At 43.3% G+C, this 27995-nt stretch overlaps 1 protein-coding gene across 2 annotated transcripts in view; it reads left to right on the forward strand.

The window, feature by feature from the left end:
* The window catches only part of TOX3 (TOX high mobility group box family member 3), a 108935-nt gene that overhangs the window by 51684 nt on the left and 29256 nt on the right, over window positions 1–27995 (forward strand). For both annotated transcript variants that reach the window (XM_047712027.1, XM_047712026.1), the window contains exon 2: window positions 26715–26780. In XM_047712027.1, coding sequence (XP_047567983.1) covers window positions 26715–26780 — 66 coding nt within the window. The remainder of the gene's footprint in view (window positions 1–26714; window positions 26781–27995) is intronic.

The following is a 27995-nucleotide window of genomic DNA, read 5'->3' on the forward strand; positions in this document are numbered from 1 at the left end:
CTCAGTAGGAGCCAAGCAGTAGTTAGCAGCAAATGATATGCCAATCAAAAATTATTATTGTGAGTATAACCTGGTATAATGCGGTATCTTATCTGCAAGTGTCAACTTGATATAAGCCAACTCTTTGTCTTTTAAAGTTAAGCTCTTGTTTGCCCTCAGTTAATTCTGTTTCCCAAAGGCTCATTTGAATTGCATAAAGGATAATCTACTTGACAGTTTTATACATTTAAACAATCTTGATTATATGGTATTTTACATGTTTTCTTAAGCTCCCAGTTACTATTTTATGTAGGCTTTTTAGTCTTTAGTTAAAGAGAATGAGAAAAAACTCATAGGTAGAACTTGATACTCTTTTGTGAACAGCATTTAATAAAACTGGATCGAAGTCCTCTTTTCACTGTGGCCTGTGGGTCACTATGGTCGTGTCTGATCATTGTTGATGGTGGGTTGGGGGTGGCCGGCCACCTTTCTCATGTCTAAAGTCCATACTGAGAACAAATGGAAGAAAATGTGATCCATGGGTTTCACAGTACCGAAATAGGGCTTTGTACCTTCGCCCACCACCCCCCACCCAATATAGTTCAGAGAATTTCTAGATGATTTGGGGAGGAAATTTTAGGATCCAGTGCGTTGCTGTAAGAATCTGGAGATTATAGACATGTCAGTTGGGCTCTGGAAGGGCCAGGCAGGGTGTCTGTCAACACCGTGCTGGCGGTGAAGAGCACACCATCTGGCAACAGGCAGACCGCCTTCCAGACCTGTGTCCACCACATGTGCGTGCACTGTGTGGCTTTTGAACAAGATACTAAACTTCTCTGAGAATCAGCTGCGTCTGCAACGGGGGCAGACACTAGTGCATCCCTCGTTGGTTCGTGGTCAAGGCAGGGTGTACTGAAATTTGCCAGTAAACGTTGTTCGTGTGGTCTCTCTCTTCGATGTTTCAGAGCCAGTAAGATCTGGAAAAGCTGACTTGGGAGTGCTAAATTTGGGACCTAATGTTCCCTCCCCCACCACATTATTTGATAATGATTAGTGTAAAGTCACATGGCTATTCTCCACGTCTCCCAACAAATCTTCCCTTCAAATTCATCTCCCATGAATTTTGAAGAGACGTGAGGCATCAGGGGAGTTTGCATTTTGAGGAACAGGAAGATTTTCCCTGTTTCCAGAAGCACTTGTAGAAATCTTGACTCTTTGGAAGCCGGTAGTATGAGGTCTTTTTTTTTTTTTTTTTTTTTTAAAGATTTTATTTATTTATTTGACAGACAGAGATCACAAGTAGGCAAAGAGGCAGGCAGAGAGAGGAAAGGAAGCAGGCTCCCTGATGAGCAGAGATCGATGCGGGGCTTGATCCCAGGACCCCGGGACCATGACCTGAGCCGAAGGCAGCGGCTTTAACCCACTGAGCCACCCAGGCGCCCCAGGTAGTATGAGGTCTTAAAGATATGGGGGGTTATGTCTCTCATCAGCTGATGGACAACAGTCCTGCAAGGCCAACTTCAGCATTAGCTCCCTTGTATAAATGAGGAGGTGGGAGCTCAGAGAATTCAAGGAACTGGTGAGGAACTTCTGTTACCCCAGCTGGTGGGTGGGATTTGAACCCACGTCCCCCAGACTGCACACCCATGCCCTTTTCCACAACATCAGGCACTGTTCCTATTTTTAGGAATTCTTCACAGGGGATTTATTTGCCACCCCTCCTTGGAAGGTACGAAGGAGGGTGTTGTCATAAATGATGGAAGTAAACCCCTTTTGCCCAGGAGACATAAATTCTTGTACCCCCTGGCCTGTGACGCGGGTGGTTGATTGTCACAGGAAATCATGCAAATAAGAAAAACCTCCTTCTTCCTCCAGTATCAGATGAGCTGGTTGGTAGAAACTTTGCATATCTGATGGTAAGTACTAAATACATATTTATTGAGAGAGGGATCGAAACGCTGATGGAACCAGGCCCAAGTGAGTGGTGACATAAACAATACACGTGTCCAGAGGGTGATTTTTGGTGGAAGTTTCTATTCGAGAGATGGACCTCGTCAGAGGTGTGAAGGACTTGAAGGGCGCAGGGTGATCTTGGTCATGTAGAACCATGGCGATGGCCTTGGAGGCATGACAGCATGAGGAAACGGGAGATGGCGGCCCAGTGAGAATAGTCTAGTGGCTCTAACAAGTAGACCTCAACTGTGAGATGGGGTACACATAGTCGAGGTGTATTTCTTCCTCACCTGTACAGTTGAAGGATGATCTGGTGGGCAGTGAACTTAGGCTAATGGAGGCTCTGCCATCTTCCTTTTAAGTGCCATTAGCCAGCCGGGACAGGAAGTGGGAAAGCGACACCTGCTTCTCAACTGCTCGGGCCCCGGGAGGGACGCCCCTCCTTTCTGCTCACCCTGCCATGGCAAGAGCATGCGTGAGAGCTGGGTGCGGGGTCTCGTGGAAGTGCAGGGGGTTTTCCAGGCCTGCTACCTGATGGAAAGAGGAGCCTGATTTGCAGAAAACAGTTCGCTGCAGCTGCAAATGACAAGCAGGTTTGTCTGCCAGGATGGGAGGATTCTTTTGGGAGTTGGAAGAAGAGACTGGAAAATTATTCCTCAATGTATAAGGGGAGTTTTGGATTATCAGTCAGAAGCGGCCTGCTCTGCTAAGACAGAACGTTCGAGCCTTTCAGTATTGGTGCAGATAAATGTTTAAAGATCATGCGTCTGCAGGGAGAGTTAGAAAACACCGGAAAAGCATCTCGAGTCCTGACATTGAATAGGAGGGGGGATGGCAGTTGACAAGAGCTGTCTGGGTAATTAGGCGCTTAAAGGGATGGGAGTTTGGAAAATATCTACCACCTTTCTTCCAAATAAAGGCGAGGGGTGCTTTGGAGGGATGGTGGGGGTTCAAGAGGTGGGAACAAACGTTTGGAGGAGAAGGCATGTTCTCCAACCAAGGCACAGTTTGTTAAAGAAGATTTCTGCGAGACAGGCTGGGATGAAAAGACAACATTGGGGACATTTCCTTGGGAGAAACAGAGGGGTCGGGAAGGACAAAGAGAGTATTTAGGGCTGTCAAACATTTGTAACCGACTGTCTCTCTTTATTCCTGCCAGTAAGTAATTCTCTTCGGATGAGATTTGGTACAAAAAGTGCTTTATTGCTTCTTATCAGCCCATCGTTTACTTAGACGTTTATTTTTTAACCTCTCCTGGGAGCTCACCATTACTACTTTTATTTTATGGGCCAATTTATGGATATGCTGAACCTGAGTAAAAATCGTAGCTCTCACTGTTCCAAAGAGCCGGTTTCTGAGAGGAAGCAGGTCGATGGGCATGTGGGGGGTGTGTGTGTGTGCGCACGCGCACGGGGGCGGGGAGGGGTGTGTGAACACAGTTAAATCTTTCTTTTTTTTTTTTTTCAAAGTTAAATATTTCTTAACATTTCCTTACATTTATTTCTCCCTTGCACTTTATTCTGCACGAGTTGTTTGCAGTGCTGTGTCCGAGTTCCTGTTCCCTCTGCCCCAGTGATAAGTCACTGGTTTGGTCCCCCTTTCCTTTGCGAGACAGGAGTCCTTTACAGGTGCGAGTATTTAACGAAGCCTGGAGGAGCCCAGTTCTGTCCACTCGTTCTGTGTTCAGTCAAAGTACAAAGTACATATTTGTTTCACTTGTAAGTATAAAGGGGAAAAACCCACCTGTTTTGCCTTCAGAAAAATTCTTTTGATCCGACTGTTCTCAGAACGAAAGCTGAGGTGAAATTTTTTTTTTGTCAGTTGGGTTGTCTGATCTACCTTGTGCCTCTCATGAAAACAAAATTGAGAGTTGAAAGACTCCACTCTTGAGGAAAAAAAAAAAAAGAAGATGCTTCTCATCATTCTGTGACTCAGAAGCAAAGAAATGACCTTTTATTTTTCTTGTCATAGCCGAGAACACCTGGTAACGTTTGGAGCCCCGACTCAGTTGGGAAGGGGAAGAGGGACTTGGCTTTGATTGGCCATCTGTGTTGGGTCCTAGGTGCGGTATATTTAAAATGCAGCTTCTCGGGAATATTCTACATAAAAAGCAAATGAAGGAATTTTTTTGGTAGTTTTTTTTTTTTTTAAGATTTTATTTATTTATTTGACAGAGATTACAGGTAGGCAGAGAGGCAGTCAGAGAGAGGAGGAAGCAGGCTCCCCGCTGAGCAGAGAGCCCGATGTGGGGCTCGATCCCAGGACCCTGGGATCATGACCTGAGCCGAAGGCAGAGGCTTTAACCCACTGAGCCACCCAGGCGCCCCTTTTTTGGTAGTTTTAAAAGTGACTGGCATGAGTAGCTCCATGAAAACATTTTCAGAATATTGCCAAAAGAATTTGATACCAAAATTCATTGTAGAGCTCCATTTCTCAAAATGGATCTGATATATAAAGCCAGGAACAACTGAGGGAGTACTGTTTCAAGGTCGGCCTTTGTCCTGTCAAGGGGGCCTGTCTGAGCTGTTCAGATAGGAGTCCTTCAAAAGCCCCAAACTTTGTATTGCTCCAGGCGACGTGGCATCCAGCCCTGAGCACTGCTTGGCATATGGCCACGTGTGTCTTCTTTCATGAGAGACAAAAAACATTCAGAGAAGTTGTCAGGGGACATTGAAACCATACTGACACATCATCTGAGTTTGGATATAACACCCCAACCCGAGCATTTGAACTTGAGTTTCCACTCTTGAAGGATGAAGATGACCCTGTTAGTGACTTCCCAGGGTCATTGTTCATCGACGTGGGAAACCTTGATTTAGCACCTACCTCATGCCACCCACTGTGTCCAATACTCAACCCAAATACTGAAGACAGAGGGAAGTGGTTCCCTTGTGACATTTCCATTCCATGGGGAGGGCAAGTATGTCTGGCAAATAATTATACAAATGCAAATAAAATTGCAACTGTGAAGCTCAGACAACATTTCACATGGCTCACACTTAATGTTCAATAACTTTGAGCTCTTGTTATAATAGGTATTAGACAGTAAGTCCTCACGGGTCACACGCCCGAATCAAAAACTGTTGTCCCCACTTATTTAACACAAATTTGAGGGGCTGCTGAGTCTTCAGCCGTGCAAGACAATGATGTGTCTCATAGGGGCTCACAGCCTAAAGAGAGAAACAGACAAACAATCATATTCAGTGTGAAAGACAGCCCAGGCATCTTGGCAGCAGACCTGTCACCATTGGTTAATAGGAGGAGAGGACACTTCTAGGAGAAATGCCAAACCAAGAAGCGGAGGGTCATGGGAGTAGAGGGGGTGAAGTTGACGGCAGGGGAGGGGAAGGAACGGGAATGATGCTGTGTAGATAAGGGGACATCCATTTGTGAATGGCCTTTTTGTCCTACTGAGGAAAAGAGCTTGTAGTCAGTAAGTTGTGGGCAGCCTTTGAAGGTTTTGAGCCCCACAAAGACGGGCATGGTCCGATTTCCATTTTGGAAGGCTGAACCTACTGAGCACTGATGGAGTGAATTTTGCCGTGCCCATGTGTTGGCCCATGGTATAGCAGCTATTAAAAGTCACGTCTTAGAAGGTAACGGTGAGGAAAATGGTTTAAGCTCAAAAAGTATTACATATACACTGTCGTCCCAACTTTATTTGAGAGATTACTCTATACATTGTGGAGAGGAAAGGCAAAAAACGCTGGGAAAGCATTATACGAAAATATTGGATGGTGTATCCGGTGGGTTGAGAAATGACTTTTCTGTTCCTTGTGCTCTTCGATATTATCCATTTTGTTCTACAATGTAATAAAAGTGTTATCGGGAAGATAAATGGAAAGAAAGGTAACTGCAGACATGGGTTAGAAGGATTCTAATCTGGACTGGGACCTGAGGGCTGGCTGGGACTGACAGGGCCGTTTGAAGAACAATGGGAAAGAAGGTCTGTGTAGCTGACCAGGGGACTAGCCGAATGACCTCTGGTCAAAGATGAGGGAGAGGATCCAGGGCGATGTTTCGATGGAAGGTTGAACTGATAGTGGTGGTTTCCTTGAGGGGAACTTGTCTGCAGTTGGTCAAGTAAAGCAGAAGATTGGTAAAGAAAAGCTCTGCGTTGGGTTTGTTGTCTTTGAGTTGGTAGGATGCCCTTGGTCCTATTCAGAAGGAGCTGGAAAACTGTAGCTCAGTACAACAACTTATGTTTAGACTTGAGAGTTGGTGGTGGTTGACACGTTGGACGTGATGAATTATCAAAGCATGTGTTAAGAAGAAACTGAGAAATCTTCAGGGGGATAAGAAAACTGAGAGTAACTGTTTCCAAATGAGAATACTCTTTGTAAAAAAGAGTGGTTGAACCTGTCAGAGGAGGAAAAGCAATCATTTGAGACCGAGACACGGTGGGGAAGTGTCCGTGGGTTTGGTATTTAGGAGTCCATGGCGGACTTAATGAGAGCGGTTCATTACAGAGGAAGACTGATGGCAGGAGGGTTAGGGGTGAATGGAAGATCAAGGTGTGGGGATGGAGCCAGTGAGTGGGGATGGGGGATGGATACTGATTTGAGAGGGACTCTGTGGTCTCAGTGGTTTCCCCTCCTTCCCCCTCCACACCAGAGGAACAGGGTTGGAACATTTTTCGTAAATTGAGGGAGGAAGCGGTGCGGTGGGAAAACCTAAAGAACCAAATGAGAGGTGAATTGACGGAAGTCACCTCTAGATGGGGCCAGGATTTGGAGTAGTGGTAGAAGAACGTGTTTTTTTCTGGTAAGGGAAGGAAAAGGATGATTTCAGGTGCTGTTTTTTGGGGTGACAGGTGAAGAATTCAACTCATGGCCTGTTTCTTGGTAAGGAACAACGTTCTTTGGAGGAGGATAGGAGAGAATGCTGGAGGGGAGGGAACAGGGGAAGGGGAGGAGGGGCAGAGGTTTGATAGAGCTCCTCTAAGAAATGAGTAGGAAGAGTTACTAGGGATTCCTGAGTGCTCACAGGGGCTCTGCTGAGATCAGAAACCTAATAATAAAGAGATAGATCATGCCTGTTGGGACATACATATTATTGGTGCTCATGTCTCCAAGGCTTATTTTAATCCTTTGTGTGTACATATATGTGTGTGTCCATGTCTATTTATATATTCTGTAATGAAGGCTCAGTACACCTCTGTTGAATAAATGAGTCAATTGTTGTAGATTTGCAGACCATTTGGGGAGGGTCTATTTCCTGGAACCCAGATAATATAATGTTAAGACTTGAGTCCCTTTTCCTTGTTATGTTTTACTTTTATGACCTTTGTGTTTCTTTGTGTTCAGTTGGTATTTCCTCTAACACTAAAAAAAAAAAAAAAAAAAAAAACAAGTCCGCGGAGAATGAAAAGATAAAACCAAATACTTAATTGTGTCCCTTCTGCAGATAGTTAGTCCTGCCAAAGAGTCCTAGGGGACAAGATGGTCCTTGCCCTTAAGAAGCTTCCATTGGAGTGGGAGAAGTGGGTGGTTGGGGGAAGCAGGAGGAACTCCTTATTACCAGCACATGCTGAGTGCCATAAAAGAGATAGAAAGGAAGGGCTTTGAAGATTCTAAAGAAGGAGACAGCAACTCTGGTGGCCTGAGCTGAGAAGGCTTTCTGCCAGAGCTGTTTGCTCAGCATCTCAATGAATGCAAGGAATTTCGAGGGGAGGCCCCTAGCTTCAGGCAAGGGCCTGTTGGAATGGGGGTGGGGAGAAGCATTTCAGATAGAGAGGGGTGCACGCACGCACTAAGTTGGGAGACTGCATGTATGTTAGAGGCAGAAAATATATTCCAGGATTTCCCATACAGAGAAAGTGCAGCCAGTTAGTTACTCAGATTTGAGGACTTGGAAGTTTTCTGCTTCCTTAATAGAGCTGACAGGACCTCAGAGGAAAGGGAAAGGAGTCCACGTGGGTGAATTTTGTTCCTTATACACTATAAGAATGGGGAAGGTGGATGGAATTCACTCTTCCCCATTCATCATTACTTTTGTTTTCTTTCAGAATTTATTTCCATATTTTCTTTTTTTTTATAATTTTTTTTATTTTTTATAAACATATATTTTTATCCCCAGGGGTACAGGTCTGCGAATCGCCAGGTTTACACACTTCACAGCACTCACCATAGCACATACCCTCCCCAATATCCATAACCCCACCCCCCTCTCCCAACCCCCTCCCCCCATCAACCCTCAGTTTGTTTTGTGAGATTAAGAGTCACTTATGGTTTGTCTCCCTCCCAATCCCATCTTGTTTCATTTACTCTTCTCCTACCCCCTCAACCCCCCATGTTGCATGTCCTCTCCCTCATATCAGGGTCCATATTTTCCTTTTTAAAAAAATATTTTATTGACTTATTTGACAGAGAGAGAGATCACAAATAGGCAGAGAGGCAGGCAGACAGAGAGGGAAAGCAGGCTCCCTGCTGAGCAGGGAGCCCGATGCAGGGCTCGATCTCAGGACCCTGAGACCATGACCTGAGCTGAAGGCAGAGGCTTAACCCACTGAGCCACCCAGGCGCCCCATATTTCCATATTTTCTTAATCATTCCGTTTGCGGTTCTAAAAATTGTATAAATTTTAGAATTCACTTTGTTTCGCAGACAGTTTAATAGAGCCCCAACACCAATGTTTATCAAAACCAAATTGCTGTGTGAAGAATGGTGTCAAGTTTTATGAGAAATTTCCTCAAATGTCCGGTTCCTATTGCCCTGCCTTAACTTGAACTATAAAGTCTGGTTTGATTCTCTTGTTCTTAAAACATTATCATGAAGACACGTGACAATGACAGTTTCCAGCTTACAGTTGTCCCAGACATAGAGGCAATGCTTTCCATCCTGTTTCTCCTAATAGATGTCATTTTCCTCCGAACATGTGTAGAAGTTCCTCATACTGAAGTGTGTGGGTCAGTAAAACTGGAGATGAGAGGTGTTTCTTGTTCAATACCTGGATGTTTAATTTTGAATTGCCCCTAGATTAGTATTCAGTCTTGAGGTTGGAGTCAACCTCTAATACCTTTTAATATATGACGTTTCCTGGCAGTGAGAGGGTATCGGGAAAGCCAGTTTTACTCCTGTTTGCACCACTCATGATGAAGGGGATGTCTTTTTTCCTTTTCCTTTTTTGTCAGCTCTGACTCAGCTGCTCCAGTGGCCCCTGATGGGGAGGGATATGAGGTAGCGGCATGAGCACGGAGTAGTAGCCCTGTGCCCGTCACCACCGGAAACCCACCAGTTTCTGGAACCCACAGCACTTACAGTTCGTAGGTGGAGCAAGGTCATTTCGCTAATCCCCAAAGGTACATCACTGCTTCATTGTAAGAAAATCTTTTTTGTCCATTTGTTCTAAGGAATTTTCCTTGACAGATATTTTTAGACTCTTGTTTATCTGTTGAGGGGTAATTTACATGCCATGGGCATAATGCTTGCCATCTTTCCTTCCATAATAAATCAGGAACTCATGAGGAGTATGCACATTTTCTTTATACCGGTGACCCTTGACCAATGCAAGTTTGGACTGCATGGGTCACTTACATGTGGATGTTTTGGGTAAATACAGTACAGAACTCTAAATGTGTTTTCTCTTCCTTATGATTTTCCTGGTAACATTTTCGTTTCTCTGGCTTGCTATGTATTGGAAGGATACAGTATGTATTATCTCCAGCATACAAAATATGTGTTAATTGACTGGTTACCTGTAGGTAAGCCTTCTGGCCAACAGTAGGCTGTCAGTAGTTAAGTTTTTTGGGAATCAAAAACTTTGTGGATTTTCATCGGTGTGGGGGTTGGTGCCCCTCGCCCCCACACTGTTCAAGAGTCCCCGTATGTGTGATTTATCCTTAGCGACAGCATGCCCTCTTGCTCCTCCCCTTCTGTATTCTCCCACCAAACCTGGAGTAAGTAGTTGAGGGGTTTTTGGATATGGTTCCCTGCTGTTGGAAGTCTGTCTCTCTTGCCTTCACAACTCCTCAAGGGCTGGGGGTCCTGTCCCTCTCTTGTATTTCTGCTCTGTGCTTTTTGTGAATGGCAAAGGGTCTGGGAGTCATGAAACAAACAGTTACACTTCAGCCTCTGTATCTACCATCACTTATCCCTATCTTCTTCCTGAAACCTTCTCCTGACATCAGGAACACGACCCTCTCTAAGCTGCATCTCTAACCCTTGTCACTTTCATAGGCTCCTTTGCTGGGTCTACATCTGGGTCATTAAACACTCCAGTTCCTCAAGATTCTGCCCTCAGTGGCTCTTCTCGCCCAGCTCTGTAGGTGCTCTCTCCATAGGGCTCATTTGTGTCCCTGGCTTCGTTGAACATCTGCACCCAGGTCTCTCTCACACACATACTGTCTCTATTTTACACCTTTCCATTAAACTACAGACATCTCTTGGTGCCTCAATCCCAACATATTGAAAATGCACCATGATTCAGCCCCCCTTCCCTCAAGACTCATTCTTTTCTGCCTCCCCTAGTTCCATGAATGATATTGCCTTGTGTCCAGTTATGCAGGCTCCAACCCTAGCTGCCTTCCTTGGCAGCCCCTTCTCGCTCTCCCCTCTCAACTCATCAAATCCAGGGTCAAAATCCTGGGACTCCATCCCCTTCTTAATTTTTCTCATCCCTCACCTGCCCCTGCTCCCTGCCTCTGTCCTCCATTACCTCCTTAGTTCATGCCGCCATCATCTCTCATCTGGTCTGTTGGATTATTTTCCTAGCTGGTCTTTCAGCACCATTCCTAATCCATCTGCGCTCTATGTCTTTCTTCATGGCATACTTCACAAGTGACATTTCACCATATCCTCTCTCCTCCCCTCCCCTCCCCTTCTCTCTCCTCCCTTCCTCTCCCCTTCCCTTCTGTTCTCTCTTTGGAGAGAGAGGGATTGGGGGGGGGCAGAGAAAGAGTCTTAAGCAGACCCCATGCCCAGCACAGGGCTCAGTCTCATGACCGAGATCATGACCTGAGCCAAAATTAAGAGTTGAACGCTTAACCAAGTGAACCACCCAGGCGCCCCTCACCATGTATTTCTCTTATCATGTGATGGCTCTCGTATTTCCCTGATCAGAGCTATGTGCTCTGTGAAGGCAAGGACTTTTGGGTCTCATGTTGTATTTTCAATACTTCAGCAAACTGCCTGGCAACGTAGATATTCTCAGAATATGTTTGTTGTTGGAATGAGTACATGAATGAACAGTAAAAATTGATTATTGTTCTTTTTTATTTCCAGGATTCTTATTTACTTACATGCTTTATGCTGATAGAGATTAGGGAAATCCTTCCTGAGCAGTTCTATTGTAAATATATATTTTTTCTGAGTACAGAACTAGTAGGTACTAATTTTAGAAAGCATACAAAAATAAAAGAAGAAAAATTACATCACACTGCGTATGGTTTTGAATCATGGTGTGTACACCCTGGCCATTTTCCTACGTCGTTAAAACCACTTCAGAACTGTTTAAAATGAATAAATTTGAGACCTACAACCTTTCCAGAATGTTTATAGTTGATGCAGTTAAGCTCTCAGAAAGACCTTACCTAGTTAATGGGGTTTCTCTACACTCCTGGAGTCCATAAGGTTTGATGAAAGTTAGGCTGCATTTAAAGTGTATTACGGGGGGGCACCTGGGTGGCTCAGTGGGTTAAGCCGCTGCCTTCGGCTCAGGTCATGATCCAAGTGTCCTGGGATCGAGTCCCGCATCGGGCTCCTTGCTCGTCAGGGAGCCTGCTTCTCCCTCTGCCTCTGCCTGCCATTCTGTCTGCCTGTGCTCGCTCTCTCTCCCTCTCTCTCTGACAAATAAATAAATAAAAAATCTTTAAAAAAATAAAGTGTATTACGTTGTGTTTAGCGTCAAAGGTACGTTTTCTACTTCAGTCCTGCTGCTACTTTGTAAAACTCCGTGTTATCCTCTGACCTTTCATCATTCACGTTTCTCAAGAGCAGGCTGAGGACGCCCCTTGGTCAGTACTGGTCACAGAGCCACTCTCTATACAGTTCTAGGTGACCCCATAAAGCATGGACTTCGGGGTCTGTCATTAGAAATGTAATTGTGTCTCTTTGGTTAAGTTACTTTTCCTGTAATAAAAACTGCCCTGACTAGTAGAGGCAGCAGCTTTTTTTTTTTTTTTAAATTTTATTTATTTATGTGACAGAGAGAGACCATAAGTAGGCAGAGAGGCAGGCAGAGAGAGAGGAGGAAGCAGGTTCCCCGTTGAGCAGAGAGCCCGATGCAGGGCTTGATCCCAGGACCCTGAGATCATGACCTGAACTGAAGGCAGAGGTTTTAACCCGCTGAGCCCACCCAGGCGCCCCGAGGCAGCAGCTTTAAAGTAAACTTTGGCCAACACTAGAGGCGTCGGTATGTGAGGGTTTAGCTCATTTTCAAAAAAGGCGTGTGAGGAGAGTTTGTCACTGTTCGATGCTGGAACGAGATGCCGACTTGGTCTTTGCTCTGCTCTGCTCTGTGGTCAATGCCAGAATCAAGAACTTTGACTCACTTTGACTCACCTGTTATCTGGAGGGTTTATTTTCCCAATGGGGGACACTCATTTTTTTTTTTTAATTTTATTTATTTATTTGACAGACGGAGATCACAAGTAGGCAGAGAGACAGGCAGAGAGAGAGGGAGAAGCAGGCTTCCTTCCGAGCAGAGAGCCCCATACGGGGCTGGATCCCAGGACCCTGGGATCATGACCTGAGCTGAAGGCAGAGGCTTAACCCACTGAGCCACCCAAGTGCCCCAGAACCTCATCTTTTACGTTAAACTCTGTTCTCTATGTACTCCCCACTCCCCTTTCCCTATTGTTCATTTGGATACCAGCTTCCCCGCTTTATCACCTTATGAAAGTTATTAAAACTTAAGAGTGAAACAATTTGGGCAATAAGCATGGCTTTTGAGGGCATGGTCTTTCTGTGAGCGCTTATTTTTGGTATGGAATGCTTCCACAGCCCGATGGGGAAGGGAGTCGCTTATGGCCAGTACCAGATGGACACCCCTCATGGAATCTGTTACTTATCCCAGGGGGCCCTATTATACGGGGTTTGTTTTCAATATTAATCTTGATATGAAAGCAGCTGCAGTTCTTGGGAAAAAAAAAAAAAGATCATACCTCTAACTTATTTTTATGGTAGCCGAAGAAATTTATAGATAGGCTTTATAGACGGATCTTACTTTTTCCCTCCGTTATTAACCAGCGCTGTGAAATGTGTAGCAATTTTTCCTTTGTGCCATATATATTCTTGTGCTAGTAGCAATGAGAAAAAAAAAAATCTCTTTCTAGGAATAAATGGAGTCGGTACAGGTTGGTAGTGTGTATACTTGAGTCACCATAAAAAGGTGCTAACATTTTATTTTAAAGCTAAGCAATTTGTCCTTTTGTGATAAAGTTTCTAAGCAAAAATTTCCTCCCCAAATAAGGTTGCGTTTTTTAACTGAGGTGTGTCAAGAGGGTTGGGCAGTTTTTTAGATAGTATCCGTAAACTGTCTTTAGCTTAAAAAGCAGCCTCACAAATACGCTTTTATGATTGTTTTAAGATTTTTGCATCTGTTTTACCTCGTTTTTGGTTGCCTTTGCATTTATTACTGGATACAGTTGTCCTTCGTATATAGTTGAGTCACTCTTCTGGAATAGAATTGGGATTTTGCTGAAGTGCATAAAATTTGATACATGATTTAAGGAGAGCTGCTGACAAATTGCTGTATAATCACATCTCTTTAAATTCATGCAAGGTAATGTTAAGGTAATCTTGAATGTATTAGTACACAACAACTTCTGGGTTTGCAAGAATAAAATGCCTCCTTTATTTAGGACTACTTAAATTCATGGTTATTTTGTATGAAAATTCTAGAATAAGTTTGAGCTATATACCATATTAACATCGGCATCTTGACTGAATTCCATTTTTTGTCTCCCAGATGAAATCTAAGAGATTTAATTTTATGGTTATGTTTAAGAAGCCATTAGCCTCATACTCCAATTAGAATATAGGTCTGGGGGGAAAAAAACAAAACCCCCTCTTTCAAAAATAAACGTGTTATGAAATCTTAAATTACACATTTTGGAAGAGCTGGTTGCAAGGAACGTAGTTTTCCTCCCTCCTGCCCCAAGACCTTATCCGAAGTGGGATTTGGAGTCTTGTGTGAGCCCTTTCCTAGTCAAAGATGTTAGATTAAAAAACAAAGATAACTGGTAAGACAAAGGAAACTAATGAAAGCTGTACGATCACCCATCTGGTAAAAAGTTGTCCCTACAGAATTCAGGCAATCATACAATCACAGAAAGATGTATGTAATCAAGATGTTCTTGCAGTGGGAGCAAAAGCTCCGGGCCACCAGGCTATAAAACTCTAGCCCTGACCTGTTCTAGTAGCCAAGACCCTGCCAGTAGTTGCTTAAATGCTCGTTCTTATCGAGTAGATGAGCCTTTTTTCTTAACTTTTGGAAATGATAGATGTGAATTCATGGGCGTGAATCCTGTTTGATTTAAATGATGACATATTATATCTGGTTGGTATCTTCTTATCACTGATGATTTTTGAGTAAAGTAGGCCTGCGGTATTTGGTTTATCAAATATGATTGAGACTGGAAAACAAACGCATGAAATCGCTTACAGTTCTTCAGGAAGAATTCATAGATTTGTTGCTCTTTTTAAAATGTTAGCCTTAGCATACCATGTTACACTGTTTCTATTTCTTGATGTATGTGCAGCAGAGGGAAAAAAAGCAACAGAGTATTTATGTATATGGAAAGCTTCCTAGCTGACAACCAACTAGTTGATACATACTGGAAACGCATTTAAGTAATCCTTGATTGCAGGCGATAGCCTCACACGTAGATCCATCTAAAGTCAGCGTAATGCCCACTTGAAGAAAGACCCCTGATTGTGTTTGGATAGTGCAGAAGCAATAATCTTGTAATATTTATTTTTAAAATACTTGAATGTCTTTTGTTTATGCTGAATGTGTAGACTGATCGGTACCAGGGTTTCTCAGTCTTGCTACTGTTGACATTGTGGACAGGATCATTCTTTATTGTGGGCGCTGTTCTGTGCATGGTAGGATGTTTAGCAGTATCCTTCTAGATGCCAGAAGGGGCCTCTAGTCGTGACAGTAAAAACTCTGCAGACATTATCAAATGTCCCTGGCGGGGGGAGGGGGACAAAACTGCTCATGGTTGGGAATGTGTGATCTGCAGACCTCTTTGCTTCTATCTGCCTCTCTACGTCTATGGCTTTATCTGCCATTTCTGTATTAGCATATTTGTTCTAGGCACCTGAACACCTTACACTTGAAGAGCACTGCATTTTCTACTTCAGAGATCAAAGAACAGAAGACCGATAATAGAAGTCATGGATGTTATGAAGGAATTCATGATAAATCATAATTACAGGGACAGCTGAAACGAGAGAGAGTGAGCTTTACCATTGGTTAATAGAGTTTAGTTATGGAACTCAAGAAATACTGTAATTGGTTAAAACGTTTTCATTTAAAAACCACTGAGGGATATTTGGCTTCATTTGTTGGTCCTTTTTTTACATTCAAAATTTCATACGGTGTGTAAGGAACACCACCCAGGAGACTTACTAAGGGTGTTTGGTATAAATAGGTCACATCGTTAGAGACCTTAAAGTTTGTTTTCGGTGGAAAGTCTCTGAGGCCCTTAGTCATTTGACTGCAGCGTGAACCACGGAGTCTGGAAGCATGAGGAAAATAACTGACTTTCTCTTCTCTGATTTTCCCTTTCTGTTCTGTTTCAAGGCTTGGCCATACTTTGGTTGATGTTAATGGTGGTTCACCTGAATTCGAAGTCGACGGAATCATGTGTACAGAAAAAGAAATAGTTTGGTTACAGGTTTTTAATGCCACCGAAGCTGCCAATTGGAAGTACTTCTGAGCTTGACCCCGAGGCACCGCCTTATCAGTTGAGGACCTATTGTGTGCCAGGCAATGGTGCTTGGTGGCCAGTGGGGCTCTCATATAGCCTCTGCCCTCAAGGGAGACAGGTGTGGAAGTAGATCACTTGAGCACAGTACAGAGAGACACACAGCCTGCCTTGGAGCTTGGAGGAGGAGAACTTGGTTGCAGTCAGCAGTGGACAAGGTGGTCCCAAGGAGGACTTTTCTGAGGGGCTAGTTCTCTACCATCCTTGCTGATGATACCTATTGTGTGCTTCAGGGGAATCCATTCCCTGTAAACGAATTCGCACTGAGGTGCTTCTACCAGATGAGAGCTAAGTTATTATTCCTCGCAGAGATACTAGAATCTATCACGAGACATAGTCCTTTCGAAACGCACGTGAAGCAGTCTACTGCGGCTAGTGATGGAAATCTGCATGTGACAGTCAAAACGTCAGGGGCCATGGTCTTTCTGGGTCTAATCCTGACCTCAGAGAAAGGAGCCACCTTTTCCATCCGGACTAATCACTCCTCTTAGCTATCATTTCAGTGCTTTTCAAGAAACCAGAACAGACCCCGCACATCTGTTTCACAAGTCGCTGGCATTACATAAAAGATGCCCCCAGTTTGCTGGACACAATCGAAAACACACAGAATAGGCATTATTCTTACTCTCTGGAAAATGTGCTCCGAATCGTATTATCTTCTGCTTCGTGTTGGCTGCTCTTCCCCTCACTTTGGTGTTTGGTCTTGCTGCCACCTATAAACACGTGCGAATCTCCTTTTATCCGTAAAGCATGTGTGAGCTAAACCTCTCCAAAGTATGCTCTGTGCCTGCTGGCTCCTGTTTCAGCCTTCCTTCTGCTGTCTCTGCAAAGAAGGCTTGTATCCCCATTTCTTTGTCAGCCAGGCCCATTTGTATGACATTGGGCCTTTGCCCGAGTGGTTTTCTCTACGACGAAGCTCTTGTCTCACCAGCAAGCTCTTATGCATCCTTCAAAGCCCCACTCCGGTGACTTCTCTTCTTTGAGATCTGCTGACTGTTCATGGGGTGTGCTTTGCGTTATATCCGTATGCAATGGCACTTGCCACGTGGAGTCTGAGTCTTACATGTTTTTTCCTACCTAATATCCACCATTATCTTTTTAGATTATAGGCACCTAATAAATACTACGTAAAATATTTCCATCACCCATTTATTTTTCCCAGATGATCCAAGTCCTAGTTTTCCAGGCTCCTCACTCTCAGCTTTCTGACATTTACCAAGTGCCTCTTCCATCTAAGACCATTTGCTGGGGGGGCACCTCATGTTGTCTCTCTTCTAACACAGCCCAGTCCCCCTAAAGCTCCTTTCTTCTCCCCTTAGAAGTAAAGAAACAGAAATTCAGAGTGGTGACATGAAGCAGCTTACCTGATGATCTTCAGCTTGTAAGTGACAGAACTGGGATTTGAACTTGGATCTCTCTGGCCCGTTCTTTCACTCATACGTTCAACAAATATTTACTGAGCACCTACAAACCGTGGGCCACCCATTGCCCCGGGGCCAGAGGAAACCACGTAGAACCAGTTGTGAAGCCAAAAGCTTCATAAAAGGTGGAGAGGGGAGAGAATGGTCAGGTCAGGAGGAGGGCTGTGCAAAGGCCCCGAGAAGAGAGTGAGGAGGAGTCAGAGCAGTGTGCTTGGGCCTCAGTGGGAGGGAGTCTGGAGAAGCAACCAGCAGCCACATCATACAGGAACTTGGATTTTACTGTAAATATCATTGGGGAGCCATTGGAGCTCTTTGAGTAGTAAAACTCTCCTGTTCTGACTATAGAAGCCACGACAGTGTACGAAACAGACATGTGTGGTCTGTTTTGGTGTCTGCCGGGCTCACTGAAATGTTACCTTGCCATTAGTACAGATGGAAAAGTTGGCTTTTTAGGTACAAACCCATTCAGTCCTCAAAACCCTGAAGCGCACGGAGGCCCAGTGGCTGGTGCACAGTTCCATGGCTAGCAAGTTCCTCAGCTGGGATTCGAACTTGTCCTTAAGACCAGTTCAGTGACTTACCTACTACCAACCCACAGCTACCGTGGCAGGACTGGGGTTCAAAGCCACTTTGTGTGACTCTCGAGATGAAGTGTTCTCCGTATTCGAGTCTTCCCACTCTTGACTCTGCCCAGTCTAGTCACCTGCAGCCTCATGCCTGCCTTGAAGTCTTACCTGGTCTTGTTTCCAGTTTTTCCCTGTAATTAACCTTGTCCACGTCAGACTATCTGTGTGCTCGGGGCTGGGTTTTCCATCTCTCTCTCATTCTTCCTCCCAACAAAATCCTTCACAGACCTTGAAATTTAGTGCATTTCAAAGTGGCTAAGATTGGCCTTGGGGGCTCTTCAGGGCCTGGCTGCCTGCCATCTCCCCCAGCCTCCCCCCTCCCCCCAGTCACAGACACCTCCCTGCGGCCACATTGGTCTCTGTGTTGTTCACGTAGGTCTGCAGCTTCGCACACTCTGTTCCCTCCACCTGGGACGCCCTCTCCTTCCCCCTCCTTCCTCGGTTCAAGACTTGTTCCTCAGAGTGGAACAATTTCCTCATTCCCTTTTGGTTCTTCTAAATGAGCATGTCATGGGTCAGTGTCACTCCCTGACTTGGCCCTTAGGTGGAGAAATGTTTTGCCCTCATCTCCCTAACTGGGTTGTCATCCCTTAAAAGCAACTAGAGTATCTTCTACTTCTGCTTCTTGTCTTAGGAAAGGTAGATGTATTCCCCAGACGTATGCTACTAGTTGGGATCTAGTAGGTACTGGGTTTAGAGTTGGTAAGGCCTTTTGGGGTGCGGTGCATGAAGAAACCAGAATTACACCAAAGAGGTGACCACTTAGCCCTCTGTGCAGCACAAGTGGCTTCTTTTGTTGGTGTGTGTTTAAGGCAAATCAGGTCTTTCTTTCTTCATTCTCTGAATATTGGTGATGCTTGCCGGCCAGGCCAGTCCCAAAGATTGCTCCATTTTTGTTAAAAAGAAAGCTTGATTTGGGAAGCCTAGGATCCTCTCCTCTGCTTCTAATTGTTTTTCTGATATTAAACAAGTGCAGTTGGGTTTGAGAGGGTGTTGTGGGTATTTTTTTTTTTCCCTTGCCACCTCTAACTAGTCCAGATGGTTATGCAATTTACAGACTCAAATGTGTCCAGATCATGAAAATCCAAAGGCCCCCGTGTTTGAGTATAGCCCATATGTTTAGGCATTGTTGTCCCTTGTGTGGGTCCACAGAACTTGTTGAGAAATCTAGTAGTGGAACTTGCATTCCCTACTTGGTCCAACTTAAGATGTTCCCATCCTTCCTTCTGTGCATGAGGGTTGGGAGAGGGGCCGATGGTCCCCCTCATGGCTGGTTCCATTTTCCTGTACGTGAGGACGGCAAGAAGATATTGGAAATAATTGAGCCGAGCCTTTGTTGCTCTAAACAAAACAGCTCATGCCCCATCAACATTTCCATGAGATCATCATCAGATGTTTGGAAAGGTTTATTTAAAAAAAAAAAAATTCCATATTTGTCTAAAAGGAATGAGGCTAGTCATTTTCAAATATTAGTGTGTGTTAGAATTCCTGAGAAGCTGGTTAAACATACAGATTCGTGGGGCCCCACCACCTAGAGATGCTGATACAGTAAACTTTGGGGAATCAAGTAATCCCCATTTTTAACAGGCATCTGCTCAACCTGGTCAGTTGGCGTTCCCTGGCGCCTAGAGTTTGAGAAACTCCGACCTAGCCAATAAAGCAAACATTTTTTTTAAAAAGAGTATTTTAAATTAGGAAAAAAAAATCAACTGTCCTATTTATTACTAAATATTTAATACTGAAATTCTTGCCCCTTTGATGTTAGGTTATTGGCTTTTTCTTCTCTGGATTCTCTGCCTGCAGACCCAAATCAGCGTGATTCCCTGCAGTGTGTTTTCAGCCACCTCCCCTTCACACTCCAACCCCACCCCCCCAGGCCTCTAGATCTTCTCTATAAAAGGGTTAGTGCATTTTCTAGAACAAAGCATTTTTTTTTCAAGCTCAGTAACTCTACTGTTTAAAATATTAATTTTATTAGATTATAGAACTCTTTCTTGTTTTTCCTTTTTTCGCATAGGTGTGGTTAGTGCTGGAACCTGTGGGGATAGATGCCTGGTTTCTCCTTTGGCTTGAATTTCAGGTGCTTAGATGGGGCCTGGAGAGCAGTTCTGCATACCGGCATTTCCCATCTGGAAATTAATTTCTTTGTTGGTTCATTCGGTGCAGGTTTGTTGAACACCTACTATTTATCAAGCTCTCTCCTTGGCACCGGGACATCAGCGTAAACAGCGCAACACATGGTTATCCTCATTAAATTTACTTCTGGTTGGGGGAGAAAGACAATAAACATGTTACATGGAAAAGTGTTGCAGAAAAGAACAAGACGGGAAAGAGGGATAGAAAGTGGTGGAGGAGGAGGAGAGCTGCAAAGACAGTTGATAGCGTAGTCAGAGTACGACATCTGAGAAAAGTCTCCAACGGACGGAACGTGAGAGAGGCATGAGGACATTGCTGAGGATGATGGCTCAGGTAGAGGAAGGAGCTGGTACAAAGGCCCTGAGGTCAGAATGTGTCTGGGGTCCTGCAGGAACAACAGGGAAACTAACAGGGTTAAGGTAGGATAAGCAAGGGGGAGAACATTGTCCAAGGGTCAGAAAAGAAACGGGAAGCCATTGTGAAGTCTTGGCTTCTTCCCTGAGGTAGGAAGCCATTGGAAGTTCTGCGCAGAGGAGAGATGGGCTCTGACTTAGGTTTTCAAGGGATCTCTTTGGCTCTGTGCTGAGAATACACTGATGGACAGCATGTTAGAGATGGCAGGACCAGCTGGGAGGTGAGCGCTGTGGCCCACCAGGGGGTGAGTCGCTTGGGCCTGGGTGACAGAGTGGTCAGCCGTGGGGGCATAACCGGAAAGATGAGCCAATGGAATCTTTGATGATTTGATGGGGGCAGGCAGAAAGAGTGGATTCAAGGATGAATTGTGTCCTGAGTCACCAGAAGTGAGTCATCTCCCCATCAAAGGAGATGGGGATGGCGGTGGGTGGAGCGGGTTTGGGGAGAAGATGAGGAATTCAGTTTCGTGCATATGATCGAGCCTGCCTATTGACATCCAAATGCAAATGCTGTAGGCAGTTGGATAGATGAGTCTGGCACTCGGGAGATAATTATCTAGGAGTTTTTAGCATATGGAAAAGGCAAATAATATTTTTGAAAGTTTATTTTCTTAAAAAAAATCTTGCTTTATATTTGAACCTGTTAATATATGTATGCAAATGTATATGCATGTGTATAATTATACATATGTGTGTACATCAGCCTCTCTCTGTATTTCACTGTATATACATAATTAGCAGACGTGTTTGCGCACGTCTGTATATCTTCTCCCACTCATTATACCTCCTGGTCCATTGTTGGCAGTGTTTCATGTCCAGGCTGTGGTCTTGCCCACAACCTTTGGTGTAGACCGTCTTTATTGCAGGTGCACCCGATAATCGCCAGTATTTATTATCCTCTGTCCTACTGGACTTGTGTTCACTCTTTGGGGCTGTCTGTCTTGAAACAGACGACCACTGCTGGAAACGGTGAAAACTTGGTTATCTCGGGGAAGTTCTTTTCCGTGGGGGTAGGTAGCTGAGCTTTTGAGAGTGAGTGAACTATGTGAATGAGAGGGATTCTGCCCTTCCCTTCACGTGACCATGCTTGGCCCACTGGAGCCACGATGGCACAGTTCATTTGGGTAAGCAACTTGAACGATGTCCTTACTGAGGCACCAAATTGGATGGTGTTTGCTAACAGATGTAATGGGGAAAAAAGAAAAGAAAATTCGAAGGATTATCTTTTTTTTTTTTTTTAAAGGATTACGTTTGTGCCATTTAGCTATTTGATACCCGGTAGTTAATGCCACTTTATTAGAAGCCCATACAATTCTTCACATGGGCGTCAAAATAATTTCAGGGGAAATGATGTTGTGTGGACTCATCGGGCTGGAGTATTTTGTCTTGTGATTACAGATGGGTTTTTGTCTGTGCTGCTCTACTTTCTTCCAGGCCTTTTGCTGGACAAGCTAGAATTAACAATCTCCATTAATTTACTTTGGCACTTTACACGGTGAGACAGGCCATGAACATGATGGTTTCTAATAAATTTTTTTAGAAATCCTGCAATGCTCCTTTTTAATTGATGTCCTTCATAAATTGTATTTGCCGAAGCTGTAATTATTCATCAAGCAGCCAAAGCAAATCTACCTCCAGGTACAATGAAGATGTTCTTTTGTGAAATTATTAAGATACAGAAGTTCGACAGGCAGAGTAATTTAGTTCTGCTTTATAATTATATCTTTGGGGATTATATCTTTGGGGATCACATCTGTTAGAGCCTATCAAAGTGGAAAGGACCGATCATCGCCAATGTACTTCATAAATGCCCCTGCCTTGTAGTGACCATTTCCCCCAATATATAAGCCCTTGGAAACCGTTGGAATTGGACTCTTTCTTTCACAATGTTTTTATACGTCTTTGCCATAGGTAACTCCCTATTTCACCCGATGTTCATTTAGTTTATTTGAAATATTTTGTTTTGACTCCTGAAATCACATTATAAAACCTTATATTGGTTGAGTTAGGGATCTTCCAAGGAATATCCCTGAACAGCTACTATCTAGAAAGTTTGGAAATCAGCCAATTAAGATGACCCGGAATGCTAATTTTTAGAAATTCTTACTCAGGTGATTCACAAAATGGGTGAAGTTTACCATGGTACAAAATGAGGATATTAGCTTTGGTAAGGATTCAGGGAATATAAAAGAGTATTGTCAATAAAGGCTTTGGAACAAGGTTTCGCAGAGTGTTCCCACAGACAGTTGTGGGGGAATGCAAAAGCAGCATCCCATGGCAAATTTGGGGAGAGGGGGAGGGTTTACCATCTCCCACTTAAAGAAAAATATAAGCTTCATCCAGATAGGAACTTTGTCACCTTTCTCACCATTTTGTGGCCAGTGCCTTGCACACAGGAGGTGCATAAGTAAATGTTTGTTGAATGAATGAGCTACAGGACTTCTCAGAACATTGAACCTGGTGTGGTGGGCACTGTGGCTCATCAAAGAGGGAGAGTGGTCTGCAGCCTTTCTCAAACTTAAGAGCCTTGGAACTCTTCCCTTGAGGAGCATTTTCCCAGAATGAGGTGCCTGGAAGTACCTCCCGGGAAAGTCTAGCCCTGAATAAAACTGATGAAAATGGAGTCTTAACCTTGAATTGATCATTGAGTGAAATAGTCAAGGTTTTGTGGCCCTTGGAACATAAGTGATACATACTGTGAGGCAAGAGGGATGCCAGACTCCCATGCTTACATCTATGATTTTGGCCATTGACCTTTAGAAGAAGCCTCAGTCTCTTTATCTATTAAATAGGGATAATAATGACTTTTTTTCCTAACTTGTTCTGGGGTAAATAAATTGCATTTAGTCACACTTGGGAAAGTTAAAGGAAGTAATGTATGTAGAGGGTTTCTCATGATAATTATTATTATTGCTATCATTATTGTCTCAATATCATTGTAAAAAAATGATGAAATTGCTCCAGTCAAGATGTGTGATTATGAGACACTGAAGTTAAAAAAAAATGTGATCAATCTTTCTAAACAGCCTTCCAACAAACATTGGAAGGTTTATAATATGCTGAGCTTTGTTGTTGATTTTGGGGGGAGATAGTAGTGAATGCAGTGAAGGCCCCTTCCCTCATGGACCTAGGGATTTTTTGTAATATATTGTGTTTACCGATGTGGCTGTCTCTTAGAACATAAAGTAAATTTAATTGTACACAATTCAGTTAAAGTTAATTGTTCCGAGGTCATTATATTAGAGATCTGCCCCAGAGGATCACTTTTTCTCTCAGAATCAGATCTGTTCATACACAAAACGAGTAGAGGAGGATTCATAGGTCACATTTTAAAATAAAACAAATTAAATTAAGCTAGTGTTACCAGATAAGGTAAATCAGATGGAAAGTGGCATCCCTTTCACCCTGATCAATTTAACCACACTGTAGAGTGGCCAAATTTAGCAAGTAAAAATACAGAGTGGTCTGTTATAGTTGAAGCACAGATAGAGAACACTTTTTTTTTAGTATAAGTATATCCCAAATAGTGCATGGGACATACTTACACTTGAAGTTCTTTATTTGAAAACCAAATGTAACTGGGCACCCTCTGTCTGCTAAGCTACCCTACCACGCTGAACCAGGGGCCCAGCCACCTGTGCAAGAGAGAGAGTGGCCGTTCGTTCCCCGCCTAAGTCAATACTTGCGGCATCTTTGTAGGGGAGGTGTTTTTTTTTTTTTTTTTTTTTAACCCCACACTGAAAGGAAAACCTTCGCTTCTATTTGAAATGATTTATAACTGTTCCCGCCTGATCGCCAAGGGTTTCCAAATTAAAAGCCATTAATTAAGGCCTTATATAGATACAAAAGATATGCAAGTAGTGCTTTGTAATTCCAGCCCTGTACTTCAGGTGAGAGCTTTTCAAATTACGTGGACCACTGGAGCCACCTGCTTGACTAAACGGAACGCGCGGGCCTGTGGCTCATCAGCACACCGCGGTGCCAGCGTTGTTACTGATTTTTCTCATTTCTCCAGGGCAAATACTAATTAATGGATACAATTCACAGCTGATTAGCTGTAGTTTCTTCAGTAATTACATTCGCAGACTAACTGTTCAGAAGAGGATTTCTAACCCAGTTCTTACTTCACTCTAAGCTTAATTTGTTTTTTGAATTGTTTAGGCCCTTAGTTTAATAGCCATTTTATTTTTCTTTGTTGTTTTAGGTGCTATTAGATAATAAGTGAGTTTAATCTTAAAAAAAAAATTACTCTCTGATAATGAGGCTGCTTTCCTTAAATGGATTTCTAATTCCCCAGCAAAACCTACATTTAAATAACGTTAAAGCTGGGATGCAGGCTGCCGGGCGATCTGGGGAGGCGGGATGGGTCCCTGGAATTTACGTCATGACCCAGGTTCTCAGAAAATACCCAAAAAGAACGTTCGAAAGGGGGGGGACTAGAGATTTTATCCTAGCACCATTAATTCATGGAAAATTCCAAGACAGAAACCTATGCTTTTTCTTGCATATAACTAACATTGTAGAAAAATGGGGGAAAGATGTTGGTGTCTGTGGAGGGGGGCAGCAGTGCACGTGTACCTGCTCCCATATGTACTTTTCTTAATCTTAAAATTATTTTTAAACCCCTGTATTGAAATGCAGTGGACACACAACAAACTGTGCATAGTTCACGTAGACGCCTTTGTGAGTCTAGAGACAAGTATACGTGGGTGAAAGCATCCCCCCATGTTTTTGGAATCACACGCCTTCAGAGAAACCAGATAAAGGTCTTTCTTAAGTGCTAACAAATACATCTTTCAGAAATCCTTATAAAGATGTTTATACAAATGAATCTGAGGGCTCATTGTGTGAGTATGTATTTAGGGGTCGTTTTCCAGGGTGGGATTTTGCTTCCGTAGACCAGAGCGGCATTCCGGAGCCATTAGAGCCTTTCGTGTAAATCCCGCTTAGTTCTTGGATCCCTGACATGATAAAGTGTAGCATGTCAATCCTGCGTCTGTGCGCAGATCTTACAGGTTGAGTCAGGGGCTGAGAGCCCCCTAGAATTGCTGAGGGGAGGATTATGTAGGTCTTCCATGTCTATATTTATTCTCTACATTTACCTGTCCATGTATCTGTATTTCTCTCTCTCTCTTTCTCTCTCTCACTCCTTGGGAAAGTTACACTTTTACTTTAAGTAATTAACTAGCTCTGTTTACATTAGAGAATGGACATATACATTTCACCCTTTGGAAGCCAAACCTGCGTGTTTATTTGATGCACTGAAGGGAGGAAACAATATGCGTTATAAAAAAAAAAAAGGGCATTTTTCTACCATGGAAAGATGATGAAAATAATATAGCAACAAATAATTGTGCTCATGGAGCCTTTCCATATTGCCAGACTGATAACGAAATGTTTAAAGCAACAAAACGTGCCTACTTATACCATCTGAACCTGAAAATACATTTCTGGCAAAATCCAAGTTTTACATTTTGATAACAGGTCTGTCGCAGTAAAGAGCTTATGTCTGAAATGCTGATACAGTCTTATTTGTGATGGTATGAATAGGCTATTGTGTTAGGGAATTAAATAAAAATTGCTGTGTTCATAGGATCCAGCTTATTTTTTAAACCTCTTTGCACTTAATGTAACATTGAGAGATTAAATATCACTGTTTTCAACAGCTCTGATGGACACAGATATCGTTTTCAACTCTGGAGATCAAAAAAAAAAATTCTTTCATCTCATTATTTATTTATATTCATGCCACACCCCATTCACAAGAAAATAGCATTTGAGTACCGAGAATTGAATTCTATTCCCTTTATTTCACATTTTAACCTCCTCACACTTGTGACATCTGTTCCTGAAAAGTACGCTGCGAAATCCCAACATGCTCTAAAAATGTGTCAAGGTGATTTTCTTGGGAACTTTGCCTTCCGCCCTCTGACAAAGGCCGGTTCAGCAAGCCACACCCACTCGTGGCCAGTTGGCCAAATGTTTGTACGTCTCCCTTCACCGCCGGTCTTGATGAGGAACACCATTTTCTAGAATTTTCAAGTTAGCTTAACTCTGTGCTCTCTTTCCTGAGAGAAGCAGCAGACAGCACGTAGCACAGAGCCTCTGTCCCAGGTCCCATTTGGTCTGAAGAAAACCACTCTTTTATCTTTTGACACTGTCATTCTTGCCAAATCCCATCTGAGTATTAAGGAAACCATCAGGATTCTTTATTTTTCTGCATATTAACGTAAAACAATCTGTTTTCTTTCAGTTCGGGAGTAACAATAATTACATGAACATGGCTGAGGCAAACAGTGCTTTCTTTGCAGCCAGTGAGGTAGGTGTCTGCCTTCATATGTCTGTTCATGTTTTGTGTGTCATTTAGATGGTTTAAAAGGCTTGCAGGGAAAAAGCAAAGTATCGAATTTATCTCTCTTATGTGGTACAAGGTAACAACTCTGGAGGAGAAACGAGAAAAACCTTTTGGAAAAGAAAATGACCTGACAAGTCTATCACTTGTCCAGAGGCTGTTCCCGTTAGTAATTCACACACATCTCTTGATGGAAAGAAATGCTCATGCAAACGAAAGTGAATACATAAGAAAGTACATAAAATCTATCTTCTCAAATTGGTATCTGAGCAAATCAAGTGGTGATTTTAAAACTTAGGGTGGAAGTGACTTTCAATAGAAAATATTTCAACTTCACTGAGCTCTGGAGATAATTTCATTAAGATGCCCTGGTTGGGGAAAGGATGTGGCAGGGTAGTATTATGGTTTCTTGGGTCTTCACTTCAGGGGAGTAATATGAAGCGAGTGTTTTGTTTTCTCTTTAGAGTCCCCACAGCCTATTACAGTGCCTGACACTTAGTAGGTGTTCAATGAATATAGATAGAATGAATGAATGAGAGGGTATGTTCCAAGACTTGGCTATGGAGGGAAAAACTGGGTGGCAGACTTGAGAGGCAACACCACGTGGGCTCTGGGTCTGTCTAGAACGTACTAGAACAAAGGGATCAAACGTCTTCTTGTTGCTGTTTTTACTACATGCCCTGCTTACTGTCCTATAGCTGTTTTCTGGGCTCACTGGCTGGCCCTCCAGAAAAATCTCGATCTTGACGAGATCAAGAAAACAGTTTCCTAAAAAAAAAAGGCAAACGGTGAGATTTCAGATTTTAAAACAAGAACACACAGGTGAAAGTGGTCCAAATGGGACATTTCCTCCTGGGGTTCCTATAATAAAAAGTCTTCATTTTCCCAAATACATTCTCAAATATAGGAAACTGAACTAACTTGACCCCAGAGGATGAAAATCATAATGGCTTTGTAAATGATCTCGGTACAGGGAAGCAAGTGGTACGAAAGAAATTAACTTGGAGAAATTAGTAGAAAAAATGAGGAATTAAGAATTAAGGGTATTCGTGGATGAATCGTTTTTTCCAGTGACCATCCTCTCTCTCACCAAGAAGACGGCCCAGATAAGGGATATTGTCTGGCACTGGCTGCTGTGTTGTTTGTGATAATGAACACAAACCCCATCTGTAAGGACAACAT

This window comes from Lutra lutra, chromosome 17 (genome assembly GCF_902655055.1).
Source record: "Lutra lutra chromosome 17, mLutLut1.2, whole genome shotgun sequence".
Lineage (NCBI taxonomy): Eukaryota > Metazoa > Chordata > Mammalia > Carnivora > Mustelidae > Lutra > Lutra lutra.